This window comes from Sycon ciliatum, chromosome 6 (assembly GCF_964019385.1).
Source record: "Sycon ciliatum chromosome 6, ocSycCili1.1, whole genome shotgun sequence".
Classification (NCBI taxonomy): domain Eukaryota; kingdom Metazoa; phylum Porifera; class Calcarea; order Leucosolenida; family Sycettidae; genus Sycon; species Sycon ciliatum.
Window position 1 is genome coordinate 13,114,215 of NC_088648.1, and position 15,155 is coordinate 13,129,369.

Below are 15,155 nucleotides of genomic sequence, written 5' to 3' on the forward strand. Positions count from 1 at the left end.
ATAGGAGGAAGGGAGCGTCTCAGCTTCCTCGGACCAAGACCATTCGACTCGGCATCCCGAAGACAACAACGGGTGAAAATTTGATTTTAGGGTATGTATGTATAACCAATAACCATTTCATTTTATAACCAGTAGGGGTGCCATGTGTGTCATAAGGCAGCAGCATAAAAAAGAACAGAAAAAAAGAAAACTAACTAGTCGCACTGCATGCTTTTGAAATGATTTATCTCAAGAACCATTGATTGCAGCGGTTCGCGAATTGTTTCTACCGACAGCTGAGAGTTTTCTATTCTACCTGGATATTTGCATTGTTGGATTTGAGCGAGATTTGACTGAGTTACGATCTGTTGAAGTTTTGCATTCTTGTCAGATCGAACGTGCACCATACCAAACAATGCCCAAAATCGTTTAAGTCCAAATTTGAAATTTCGATAATTATATGATACGGACCCGAAAATGGGGATGCGACTTACAATTGGGAAGTACGGTACTTCACCGCAGAACTAATGTAGCTTCAAGATTTCAATCCCGCACATTATCACTAGGCTATGTGTGGTGTGTGCAGAACTACTGTGCACTACTCCAAGGGAAGTTTCAAATTGATGGAGCACTCTGGCAGGATTGCAGGACCGGCGGCAGCAGTTATTGATTGGTTCGGCCATACCATAGTCCTTCATACTTTGTGCAAGGTACAGTGGGTGTACATCAACCTCATCGGCAGTACAATATGGGTTGGTGGGCAAATCGTTGGTAAGGCCATGGCCTGAACAACTGGACCAGTTCCGCCGCCCCCGGATTGCAGGGAATTTCTGTAAGGCACTGTTCATGCTCAAATTCATGATGGCGATAGGCACTGCTTGTTAACCACGCTATGTTGCTTAGGCTGGAATACAACCTGTACCTTTTCTGAATTTTCAAAGCAATTATGTGTACGTTCTAAGCATGCATACAGACACACCACACACATACCATTCGCGCACACACAGACGTTGTATACACACACACACACACACGTGCCGACAGGGAGCATAAGGGAATACATCACAACATCTTTTCTCACAATGGCCTGTGGCCAATAAGAGAAGAAACACAGGAACGGCTAAAGAGATAAAGTGCTAAAGCAGTAACTATGCTAAGGAAGAGTATAATTATATCACACAGAAAAGTGAAGTGGCGTATTGGGGCTATAGATACTTCAAGTTCTTGAGTATGCTCAAGGGAAACATAGATGGACGAGTCTCCTAGCCGGTGTGTGTTGTGGGTAGCTCCAAGGTTTGACGGAACCTGAGCGTGCGAATGGATTGGAGTGAATGGATTGGGGTCGTATTGGTGTGGTGCTACATAGCTATGGTGCAATTACGGCAGAGATTACAGCGGGTGTGCGTGTTGTGGGTAGCTCCAAGGTTTGACAGAACCTGAGCATGCGGATGGATTGGGGTGAATGGATTGGATTCGGGGCAGCTGGATTGGTGTGGTGTGGTGCTGCACAGCTATGGTACAAGAAAAATACGGCAGATATTACAGCGACTTGAGCCGGTGCAGCAGCAGCACAGAGTGGGCTCTGTGTTCAAAAGAGAGGGGAGATGCAGACACAGACGAGTGGCATGCGCTGGATGCGCTCAAACCGCTCATTGAGTGTTGCGGGGAGGGGTGAGAGGACAGTGCAAGCATACTGAAGAATAGGGCGAATGCAAGACAGGTGGATAGAGGAGCGAGGCCATAAGGGTTTATAGAATTGGATACAGCCATGTATATACGTATGTACAAGTGCTTTGTGACAAGCTCCTGGCAATGATCAGGCAAAGTTCTCGAGGACATCATCTACGTCCTCATCAGCAGTCTGTCCAGAGCGCAGTGTGGTTCGCACTTTCACATTGGTCACATTGGGAATGACTGTTGGGTTACTTGTAGCACTACATCTCTCTGAAGCAGTGGCACCGGCATCGAAAACATTACCACTGCTGGCTGGGCTAACTCTTGCACTGCCGCTTTGCGAGAAATCACTAATATCTAGAGCGTCATCACCTTCACCAGAGTCGCTACGCCCGAAGGTGGGGTTGACTATAGTAGTGTTTGCACTCTTGAAAATCGGGTTCAGATGCTGAGCAAAGACATTACACACACACACACACATATGCACATGCACACACACACACACACACACACACACACACACACACACACACACATACACACATTCACGCACACACACACACACACACACACACACACACACACACGCACGCACGCACACACACACACACACACACACACACACAGGCATGCACACACACACATGCACATACACAACACATGCACATACACACACACACACAAAATCATCATCATGATCACCCTTACACACACAGTGACATCATCACAGAGAACATACATGGCTGTAAGGTGCACAAGTACCACCACAATGCACTCTGTGAAGAGATCAGAGGAGTAGTAGCAACTGACAATGCATTGTATTGGTCATCAAATACTCTTCACCCCTTTTAAAAACGCTGCAGGCATGATGGCAAACCAGTAGCGAAGGAAACACACGGACGGTTAGCACAGTCCAGTTACTTTTGATACACACTTGTGGGTTGGTGGGGAGCTACAAGGGGAGTATGCTAGGAAACCAAGAAAACAGAACAGGCTGTGCAGTGTAAGACGTTCAGTCATTCCCGGATGCATCCATGTTGTCTAGTTGATCATCCCCTGTATGACCACAGTCTACAGTCGTGGCAAGCAAAATCCGACATTTGCCATAGGGGACGGCGCTACAAATGGACATCAATGATGCAATGCACTGGACCCAGTTTGTACATTATTACATGCCAAACAGGTCAGAAGGTCACAGCGTAGATACACACAGTTCACAGAAATGGCACAGATACGAAGTATTGGCATCCAGTTTGCATTCATTGTTGTGAGCACCTTTGAACCTTTCAGGTGAACCTTGACTGTGATGAGTACGAGTACTGTCATGATACAGATACCAGTGGTATGTAACCCATGTACAGTCAGACCTCACTTATCCGGTCTACTTTTATCCGCATCCCTCGCCATCCGGAAGAAAATTGTTGGTTACCGATTCACAGCATATGCCATGCATGCAAACAGTACGTGTGTTCGATAATCCGGTTCCCTCGCCTGTCCGGATATCTTGTGGAGAACGACGGATGTGTGCGGTTATGCGAGGTCTGACTGTACTAGGTATGCAGGGCTGCAGGGCAGTCCCCTCTGCAGGGGCAGTCCCCTCTGCAGGGGCAGTCCCCTCTGCAGGGGCAGTCCCCTCTGCATGGTGCAGCCCCCTCTGCATGGTGCAGCCCCCTCTGCATGGTGCAGCCCCCTCTGGCAAGTGGCGGGTTTCGCTTGCCATAGCTATAGTCTCTATTGGTTAGAGCATGATCAAAAGTATGTGGACTTCAGCATAGTGACACGATAATCAGGAATGACTGTGGTGTATCTGTAATTCATCCACCTGCTCCCAGCCCCGTGCCATCTCCACACCTATACATGGCGACGAGATGATTACATTTGGAAAGACTATATCTATTACAAGACGACTACGGATAAACGACTAGACCTGACGAACTGAAGACGAAGACCGCTTTTCATGCCACAGCAACACGCGCATGCACCAACACCACATAACCACGGCATACACAAAATAACGCCCTACAACGATTCTTTCTGTTCTACTTACCGTTGCCTTTCCTCTGTTTCTGTCCAGTTCCTTCTGGAATCTCCTGTATTCTCTACGATCCTGCAGGTACAGATCACACAATGGACAACAGTTGAGGCACAGTGATGCATATCAAGTGACAATTCAGTTCACACTTTGTCCCCAAAACAACACTGGGGTCATGTGTGTATGCACGTGGGTGTTAGTGGGTGTGTGTGTGTGGGGGGGGGGGTCTTTGTTAGCCATTCCTCCATTCGCCCAGGCGCTGGGAATGTACATGGGAAATCTAGACAAGACCCGCTGCTGGCTATTCCAGTACGGCGATATTCCAGTGCGCTGCTATCTGCAGATGAGCATTGCATTAGGAAGACAGCACACTTCCAGTATCACACCACCATTGCATTTCAAGCAATCACATCACCTCAAGCATTACTGCAAGTACTTTCGCCAATTCAAATTTGGGCCTCCCAGGGCTAAAACCCATTTCGGCCGCATACAATTCTCGGCCTGTACTGCTGCCGCCTGTATACTATCACACTGAACCTCGAAACACAAAATTTCGGCTGCAGCAAGTTTTCGGCCAAACATGACCAGGCCGAAAATGGCCGAAAATAAGTATGCGCCGAATATTTGTTGACGTACAGTAGTTACTGCTTGTCAATCAGACAGTCGTCTAGATCAAGCAGACAGTCCATATCAATCAGACAGTCTAGATCAAGCAGACAGTCCATATCAATCAGACAGTCTAGATCATGCAAAGAGTGCATTCAAACCAAGATCATACAGTGCATAGTAAGTACCATGCTGCAGTACAGCACATGCAGCATAGGACCCTCCGTAGAACAGTCTTTCGGCTTAGCCATGATGTTACTGGAATTGTACTGTTTGCTACCCTATTCTTGTCATCACCCCGCAGTGTAGGAAGTGTGCACAGTATGTTGTATGCCACTTTCTTTCTCATTGCTAAAACCAGTGTTCGTTAGAGGTAACACAGCCACTCACCAAGTATCGGATGTAGAGCTTTATACCGATGCCTACGCTCAATGCGATAATGAACAGGACGCCAGAAACGGAGGACGAAACCGCCACATAATTCACAGGCTTGGGTTCTCGGCAAGCTGTAAGCGGATAAATCAGACGCACGCATATACAAAAATACACGTACAGACATTCGCAGATATAAACACACATACACATATGCGCGCTGATGTGTATTGAATGGTTGTGCGCTTTTCAAAAGGCTTTTCCAGCAGAATCTGGAAATCTTTTGAGTGTTATAGCTGTAAAGTTTCGGATTGCGGGGACATATGAACAACTCAGCCATGTTTTCTTAAAAGTATAGAAAATGTTCTACCACTTGGATTGAAGATGGTGCGTGTAAGAAAATTTTCTAGCTCAAAAATGTCGCTTACGTTTCACAACGAAAGGCATGAGATCTGGGATGCATCGATTTACCCTGCTGGCGTTCAGTGCAACATAGAAGAGTGCTGTAGAACACTCGGGGGTGAGCTGCAGTGGAACAGGTGAGGCGCATTGTAGCATCCGCATGCCTACACAACACACAGACACAAGTACACCCATATGCACAAACACACACATACGCAAATGCACAAAAGACACACATCACGCGTGCTGATTACAACTCGGATGTAGAGCCAACAGTATTAACTAAGGAAGAAGAAAGGGCAAATACGTTACGAGTTAACAGTCCACCAAGGTAACGAGATCTTATAAAGTCAGATAGTGCGACAACAAGGCACAAAACTGACAGGGATAATCAGACATTCAACGACCTGACACCTAGCTTCAACACATCTACGAGGCGCAAACCAACAACCTTCCAACTTGGAAGGCTCAGGCTAGGAAAGGTGGACTTTGTGGACTGTTAGTCATAGCTCATAACCTACTGGTCCTTTCTTCTTCCATAACAAGCCCACACATACTCACGCACACAAGCATGCATGCACAGCGTTTCAATGCACAGCCTCCCCCTCCCCCCCCCCCCCCCACACATGCATACACCACACACAAATGCATATGTGGGTTTATGTGTACGTGTGTATGTGTGCGTGGATTATGTGTGTGAGTGTGGGTGTGTGTGTGCACGCGCATATGTGTGCATGTGTGCAAGTGTGCATACTGTAAGATCTGGTATAGAAGCATGACTCGTATAGAAGCCGCACTTCTTTTTAGCCAAGATGTTGCAACTCGAAACACCGTACAACCCCCACAGGCCGAGTGCGGTACACTACAAAGTGCATGAACGTGTACATGTACTTGCACAGTACATGGGGTTCCAAACTGTAATCAGGATTGAGTCCAGGACAACTAGCATAGCTGGCAGAATCGCTGAGTATGCATACACAGACGCGTAGCACCGCCGTTGGACGTGGTCCGACTTGAGGGGATCGGGGGTCGGGGTATCCCCAGGGAGAAATCTTTGGAAATCAATCGGGTGCAAAATCCTGCATTGTGGGCACTTTGGGGGCATTGTGTTAAAAAATGTGGCCGTACCGGGCAGACCGGCTGCTAGGTGCCTGCTCTACAGTGAGGGTTGATGATGTTGACGGAGACCAATGTTTGTACAGAAGCATACGTTGAACAACAGCATGGTTTGAAGTTTGAACATACGGCTGCAAACACCTGCTTACAGACGCGACAGCACGGTATGTGAATTGGTGTGCATGTGTGCACAGTGCGTGTGTGCATGTGTGTGCATGCATTTGTGCATTTGTCTGCATCCATCTGTGCATGTGTGAATGTGCGCATGCATGTGTGCGTGCACGGCGAAAACCTGACGGTGTCACATGATCCTTACCATCGACAGAGGGGTTTTCCTCCAAACTGAATTCAAGATTGTGTCCAGGGCAACCAGGGAGACACTCGCCTTGCATGTCTTCAGTACAGTTCAGGCACTGGGATGCTTGTTCACACTGCACACACAAACATACAAACACGCACACACACGCACGCACGCATGCACGCACACACACATGCACACATGCATGCACGCACGCACACATGCACACACACACACACACACACACACACACACACACACACACACACACACACACACACACACACACACATACAAACACGCACGCATGCACGCACGCATGCATGCACGCACGCACGCATGCATGCATGCACGCACACACACACGCATGCATGCACGTACGCACGCATGCACACACACACACACACACACACACACACACACACACACATGCAGACACACACACACACATGCAGACACAGAAGCACACACAAACACACACACACACATGCACAGCACATTGAAGTATTTTATTATTTATTTATTTATTTCTGCACCTCGTGGCATGTCAAGACAGCCAATTGAATTGAGGAGAGGGTGAGACCAACCACGGAAGAAGAGAAAAAAGAAAATGAAGACCACGTACACAAAGTGGGAAGGGATTAGCAACTTACAAAACAATGGGATGCCAAGTAGATCTTAGAGTTCTGAAATGAAACCCTTGATTGACCTTGAAGCAGAGGCTTTAGAGGTGAAGTCATACTACCGTATTTCCTCGATTAATAGACCCGGTCTTTTGTTTTTTGAAGAGGGTTGGACCCCCGGTCTCTTATTTGGGCATGGTCCAGGACTGCCACTTGCTCCGATTTTTGATCGTCTGTCGGACAAACCGACCGATTTTGTTCCCAAAGAGGGACAACCGATTATTAAATTTTGAGCGCTTTTTAGTCGAGTTGGCCATTCGGCGCTTCCAGGTCGCGTTTCGCCGGTCATTGTACATGTACATGTACACGTAGCAGTAAAATGCACGCGTGCTTGCATGTGTATGGACAGTTAAAAATGTGTTCTGGGGCCCCAACAGCAAGCCATTTTACTAAAATATTTCAACGGGGGACACCCCAGACCTCCGTCAGATTTTTCTCCTTCCAAGTGTGGCAGCCCTGATGGTCCATTATTTGAGCACGGTCCACTATATTTTCATCGGCACATCGCTGGAAATGGTGGATTTTTAACACGTCATAATATAGAAGTTCTATATTATGACATGTTAAAAATCCACCTTTTCCAGCGATGTGCCGATGAAAATATAGTGAACCGTGCTCAAATAATGAAAGAAAGCAATAGCCACTACAAAAATTGTAGTTGCGCAACCTAAAATCGCGTCCTTTTTTGATCCACCACGTGCTTTCTTAGTGCGCATGCGCAAATCGATGAACTCAAATAAGGGACCGGGTCTCTTATTCGGGCATGGTCTACTATTTTTCCGTGAGGCCTCTAGGAGGGTTGACTATTTGAGCATGGTCTATTATTCGAGCATGGTCCATTAATCGAGGAAATACGGTAAATGCCTTGTATGGAGTGCCTATGATGTAACTCCATACAAACCCCCAATGATGACGTCATAGCACAATCCCATTAGATAGCTGTCATGGCATGCAGTCCAGTCATATAGACCGTATCCATGGTGGGCGCAGTGAATCAATACATTATATGCATCTCTTGTACAGGAGCTCCGGAACCGGTGCGACAGGTGCGGCCAAAGCTGCACCAATAATTACCTCCTGTGATTTCTGAAGCAATGAAACATGGGCTATTTGGGCCCAATTTTCCTAAATATTTTCGGGGAGGGCCCCCAGGACCTACCCCCCCCCCCCCATTTCATGGTCGGACCAATATAGAATACCTTCCGACACTCGTGTTGCAGCAATGGTAGATTAGAGGATCAGGCTTGCTGGCGGAGATTTCACAGCCTGATTACCCTTAGGAATGACATAGACTGACCACCTTGGGAATGATGTTGTCTAAAGCAAGTCACACTATGGGTTGAAGGGAACCAGTATTCACACACAGATGATCAGTGAGGGTGGATTCAAGCCCAAGATGTGATAATTTGATTGAGGAGTAGCTCTAATGTTGATTTGACCATGCTGGCTAGACATTGAAGTGGCTGCGTTGGACATGGGCTGAATGCATGAAATCCCCTTCTGAGATGATTGGTCTGTACACATCAAGTGTTTGTCTTTTCCCAGCAGTCTTTAGTTCAGGTGTCCTTTTTGTAGTGGCTATTAATACTGGCCGTCCCCTACTGTTGCGGTCCAAACCGAGACCTGCTGTTCGGTGGAGCTTCCCTCACCTAGCCCCACTTAATGCCACACGTTATGCCACTGCGTGTGGGCCAGGGGTGGGGGGTAGGTGCATTAGTGCCTTATGGTATTGCCCTCTAAATCATGTGTTTCCTTTTTGCAGCGGTTACTGATGACATATTCTACTTTGCTCACCAGTGCAAGGTCATTGGAGCAATGTTGACATTGATCGCCTCGAAATCCTGCATCACATTGGCATTCTCCGCACACACAACTTCCAGCACCGCTGCAGATTTCACCCTGAACAAAGACACAAGATTTAAAGATCACCAGCAAGTTCTCACCATGCATAACAGCACACACATGCCAGGGGCGTCGGAAGGTATTTTAGTGTGGGTGCGGTCAGCCATCTGAAGTACAATTTACTCCTGGTGGAGGGTGCCTGAGTAGAAAATTTCGAAAATTTAGAGCCCAGATAAGTGTATTTAATTAATTCACGGGGTACCCGTGGCAAAACGCGGTATAGTCAATACCGTCGTGACCGTACCGTGTCTGACGCCCCTGCATGCACGCATGCGCCCGATACGAATGTTACATTCATTACTTTTTAAGAACTGAAAAAGCTAAAAACAAGACACGGCAAGTGTGTTATCGCCTGTGTTCATGTCTTACCCCGGGTGTTGGCTGACAGATATTGGATGATAGAGAGCAGTCACAGTTCGTGCCAGTGAAGCCAGGTTTGCACACACACTGTCCACAAGCACACACACCTTGCTGGTTTCCTGAGCAAAGACACAAAGTAGAAGAATAATGAATGATGTGAATGATGGTGATGATGATGATGACTTTTGTTTTATTTCGGAAATCCAAACGGGAGTTTCTTCCCACTAACAAGGCAGCAAAGACATAAGGTATACGGGAGGGAAGAGGTTTATGTAAAATGTGTGTATTGTTGAGCACGAAGAGGAGTCTTACTCCCCAGACACAAGGGGGGGGGGGGGGTTGGACCCCCCCCCCCCCCAATCCGGACTGCATTGATAATTACTACATGAGTACCATACAAGTACCTTGCACCATGTACAAATACATGTATAAATATATTACAAGGAGGAAAACTTCCTTCTGCCAGCGGAGAGGGCTCAACACAATAATGTGGAGCACTATTACACATCAAAAGGCACAACGGAGGTTTACATAGTTGTCGCAACTCAGAGTTTCTTGCTCAATGCAATCATCAGGCGCCTGATGATTGCATTGAGCAAGAAACTCTGAGTTGCGACAACTATGTAAACCTCCGTTGTGCCTTTTGATGTGTAATAGTGCTCCACATTATTGTGTTGAGCCATCTCCGCTGGCAGAAGGAAGTTTTCCTCCTTGTAGGACCGCTCGCTTTCAGGTTGAGCACTCTACCGGATGTCAGCAGCAATGGACGGGATACGGAAACTGGACATAAACTATTCAGCGAGGAACATACCATTACCAACGCCAGCAAGATACCGGAAAGCACTGATCGAGAAAGTGGAAAGTGTCATCAAGCGCATGAGATGGAAGGCCTTCTTCTTCGGGAAGGACCAAGAAGAAGAAAGAGAAACCTACGGCTTCAAGAGCAAGAACACATCACCACAGATTGAAGAACTGAAGCCTTTTGAAGACGATCTCCTAACCCTGATTGAGACAATAAAGTTCAGAAGAGTGAATGACGAATTCCAGGACAGACTGAAGCAGGATATGCAAGCACTGGATGACACCGAAGACGTGATTGTGAGGGCCGACAAAACCAGGAATGTGTATGCCGTGAAGAAAGAAACGTACAAGAAACTCCTGCACGACAATACAACGAAGCACTACAAGCTAGCACCCGATTCAGCATGTAGTGATATCAACAACGAAGCACGGGAGGTGGTCAAGGCTCTAGAACTCGAAGACAGAATGGAAGTCCTCGCCAAGGCAGACGCTTTCGTAACTTTGAAAGACCACAAAGAAAGATTCACCAACGACCTGCCATGCAGACTCATCAACCCTGCGAAATCAGACATCGGCATCGTAAGCAAGAAGATCCTGGACAGAATCGTATCGGACGTGAAAAAGAAGACTGAGGTGAACATGTGGAAAAATTCAGCAGCCGTCTTCGACTGGTTTGAAGATATCAGCGACAAGAGAAAGCACTGTTTCCTGACATTCGATGTGGTAGAATTTTACCCCTCGATGACCGAGCAACTTATGACCCAGGCTCTGCAATTCGCATGGAACCTGACAGAAGTTGACGAAAACGAAGTGGACATAATTATGCATGCCAGGAAGTCACTTCTCTTTAGTGATGCCAAGACCTGGATGAAAAGAAACAAGGATAGCACATTCGATGTGACTATGGGCTCCTTCGACGGGGCAGAAGTGTGCGAGCTTGTGGGATCATTCCTGCTGAATCAGTTAGCCAACCATTAAGAAAAGGACACGACAGGGCTATACCGAGACGACGGCCTCACCCTATTGAAAAACGCAACCGGACCAGGTGCTGATCGAGCCCGCAAGGTTATCTCTGCGCCTACGGCCTCAAGATTTCAGCCCAAACGAACCTGTCTATAGTGGACTTTCTGGACATGACCCTAGACCTACAAAGTGGCAAGTATAAGCCGTACCGCAAACCAGGCGACACACCTTTGTACGTTAACAGCAGTAGCAACCACCCGCCCATCATCCTGAAAAATATATCCCCAGCAGTGGCTCGACGATTGTCAGACATCTCCGCAGACAGCCAAGTATTTACAGAAGCTGCACCGCTTTACAGGACAGCACTGGTATCGAGAGGCTTACCAGACAACATAGTATACGTTGAAAAGAACACACCCAGAAAGAACAGAAAAAGAAAACGCAAAGTAGTATGGTTCAACCTGCCCTTTTCCAGAAACGTGCAGACGGATGTAGGAGCCGCATTCCTACAACTTGTCAAGCGGCATTTCCCCAGAGGCTCGAGGCTGGCGAAAATCTTCAATTTAAATACCGGGAAAATTAGTTTCCTGTATGCCCAACGTCTCGGCATTCCTCAGCGGCCATAACATGCGTATACTGGAACAGCCCAAGCCTGACCTACCCTGTAACTGCCTCCTTCGTGGCGAGTGTCAGGCAACAAATGTCATTTACCAAGCGGAAGTCACCAGAGAAGACAACGACCAAATCAAACACTACATCGGCTCGACGGAGCCAGCATTCAAGAACCATTTCAAAAACCACACATCTATGTGCCACCCAAAGTACGAGAATGCCACCGGACTCTCGAAATACACATGGAAAATGAAAGAGAAAGGCAAAGAGACATCCATCAGATGGTCCATCATGAAGAAACGCCGAGCCTACAGCAACATCAGCAAGAGATGCAACCTCTGCCTAGAAGAAAAACTGCAGATCATCACCGCGGACAAGACAACGCTACTGAACAAGAGGAGTGAACTTGTATCTAAATGCCGACACGCCAACAAATTCCTGCTCAAAAGCCACAGTGCAGCCGTGACATAATCACAGGTGTGCAACCACCCCAATACACACAATCATATGCACACACACACACACACACACACACACACACACACACACACACACACACACATACAATCATGTACGTGCACATACACACCTGCGTGCACTTGTAAAACAAACATACAGTGTACTGTGACATGATCTGAAGCGAGCACACCCGCGTGAGTCTAGAGCCCTCCGCATCACCAATAACACTTTAACAGTTCTGAAGGATTACCGTCACACCCTGGCTGCTGTCTACAAATTCACACCTTCCATTTCTATATTCACTAGCAATCTATACTTTCTGCGCTAATACTGTAATAGCTCCCTTGCCTAAGCAACCATCCACACGCGGCCATCATGGCAATATTTTCTGTGCTGAATCAGACACCAACCAGCTGTCGCTAGGCTATGCTTTGTATTGGCCAAGTCCCACTGAACATGTAATAGTCGCCTGATGATTACATTGAGCAAGAAACTCTGAATTGCGACAACTCGGTAAACCTCCGCTGTGCCTTTTGTGTACATAAATATATTATAATATTAATCAGTCAATCACTCATGTCCATGCCTGCATGACCGTTTTTTAGGAGCGAGGATATCGCACCCCCCACCCTCGCCCCATCTGCGCATGCCCCTGCCTTGCGATGCACTCACCTCCACAAACTGCTCCGGTTGCGGACACTGGACAGTGTCTGTTGTCACACTCGCAGTACTGTCCACTGTACACAGGCTCGTTAATCTGTAACACATACACACAGACACAGACATACACAAACACACACACACACACACACAAACACACATACACACACACAAACACACACACAAACACAAACACACACACAAACACACATACACACACACACAAACACACACACAAACACACACACACACACGCACACAGAAACACACACATACACACACGCACACAGAAACAAACACACACACACATAGTTCCAACATTAGCTGAATTCTTCCCAACAGCAACATCCAAAAGCGAATGGTTAAACTCAGGTAAGAGTGTGTTCAAAGTTGACAACAGACTGGGACCAGCAGAATATACATACCGGTCCTCCCACATTAGCAGATAATCGCTGGGCCATCAACAAGTTATCTTATAACGAGACGTATCTAGTAACAGGACTTTCAACTAAAGATACAAGAAGCACTGACTCGTACTTCTATTGGGTACCCTCAATACAACGTAATTTTTCGACGTTTCAACTCGTTATAGGACAATTGAAAATCTTCAACATAGCTGTTCCTTGGATACAAAAGAGCGTCCATGTCTATGATAGGAGACCGAAGGAAGAAGTTGCTGAAGGACAAAGCCAAGGATGCCATCAGAGAACTGCTATGTCAGCCATTCGTTCTGCCTGAGCTGGAAGTCACCCCAGCACATAATGTCGGTGACATTCAAAAAGAAAATGCCAGTAAATTTGAAAAAATACTGTTAAAAAGCATGTCAAAGAAAATCATTGATCTGGAAGAAGAATTAGCAAGAGAGAAGGAAGAACAAGGGAAACTGCAGAAATCTGTTGAATGTTTTTATGGCAAGATCAGAAATGCTCGGAAGGTAGTGACACAGAGGGATGAAAAAGTGTCTGAAACTGAGATCCGCGGAGAGAAACAGATTGCGAATTTGTGGAATGCACGGGATGAATGTGTGGATGAAATGGAAGATGCGAAGAAGAAGCTGGTAAATGATCATCAGCGCGTTTACTATTACCAGAGAAAGCAGGTAGATTCGACAGGGAGTTTAGAAAGTTTGCGTTCAGTAAGTGAAGATGTGCATGCGGAACTTGCACAGAGTCAGAAGAGAAAAAGAGATCTAGAACTATGTCTAGGTGATGCATTGAAGCAGCTTGATGAGGATGCAGTGTTTTGTGTCATGAAAGATGGGCAGTACGTCGATGCCGTCCGGAAGTGTTGCCTTGAGCTTTTGTCTTGCAATGTTGGGGTATTGAATGTGGCATCAGGTATTCGCAGTGTTTTGTTGATGGTCGGCAAGGAAGTAGATAGGCTGCCCAGCATTAGTTTACTATCACAAATGCTAGTTGAGCTAAGACCGATAGGTGGTATGCATGTTGCCGAGAAATTTTAGAAGCTGACAACATAACATTGCATAGTGATGGAACATCCAAGTTCGGTAGACAGTACGGGTCCTACCAAGTGACAACAGCCGATCGGTCGTACACGTTGGGGTGTTGTTGACATGAAGTGTGGTACTGCTCTTCATACCCTGGAGAAGCTCAAGGAGGTATTGTGAGATGTAGAGGCAGCATGTAGTAACAGTGGGCAGGATATTTTAGCGAAGAGAATTATTGCCAGCATCAAGAACATGCTGAGCGACAGGTGTATTGTGCAAACACGTCAATGAGTTGCTGGATTCATTCCGCAAGGAAATTTTGCATGAAGTGGACTGAACTGGAGGATGGTGAGCGTGAAGCTATGTTGAAGATGAACAACCTTTTTTGTGGGTTGCACTACATTATGGGAGTTGCAGATCAGGCAAGCAAATTAATGCGAGAATGGGAAGATGTGCGCGTTGGCGATGAGAAGGTGGGTGCAGATGCATTGCCTGGTGTGTACGAAACTAAAAGCTCACGTGTAGTACAACTAATTTGCTCCGCCACGAGTGCCTTTGCGAAGCATGGGAATGAGGAGTCCGGTGCTGTAGGTGATTTCCACGCTTTCTTGGCCAACTGAAAAACACAGATGCCGCTCTCTGAGTTTAGAGGAAACAGAAATTATGTTATATTTTACAATGGTGCTGGCATTTTCTTTTTGCTTGAGTGCATGATTCACTTCCTTGAGGATGTGCATTGAGAAACGAATAGGCTATTGCGTGCAGTGAAGGCTGACTTGGCAATTTCTG

The 15,155-nt window shown here is 46.8% G+C and overlaps 1 protein-coding gene across 1 annotated transcript in view; it reads right to left on the reverse strand.

Moving 5' to 3' along the window:
• Positions 1-1,039: 1,039 nt before the first annotated feature.
• Positions 1,040-15,155, reverse strand: part of LOC135819405 (integrin beta-1-like) — a 59,151-nt gene continuing 45,035 nt past the window's right edge. Inside the window, exons 20-27 of the mRNA XM_065332606.1 lie at positions 12,932-13,016; positions 9,434-9,543; positions 8,957-9,061; positions 6,498-6,612; positions 5,092-5,229; positions 4,682-4,797; positions 3,701-3,760; positions 1,040-2,101 (exon numbers count right to left, since the gene is read on the reverse strand). Coding sequence (XP_065188678.1) covers positions 1,796-2,101; positions 3,701-3,760; positions 4,682-4,797; positions 5,092-5,229; positions 6,498-6,612; positions 8,957-9,061; positions 9,434-9,543; positions 12,932-13,016 — 1,035 coding nt within the window. The 3' untranslated portion in view covers positions 1,040-1,795. The remainder of the gene's footprint in view (positions 2,102-3,700; positions 3,761-4,681; positions 4,798-5,091; positions 5,230-6,497; positions 6,613-8,956; positions 9,062-9,433; positions 9,544-12,931; positions 13,017-15,155) is intronic.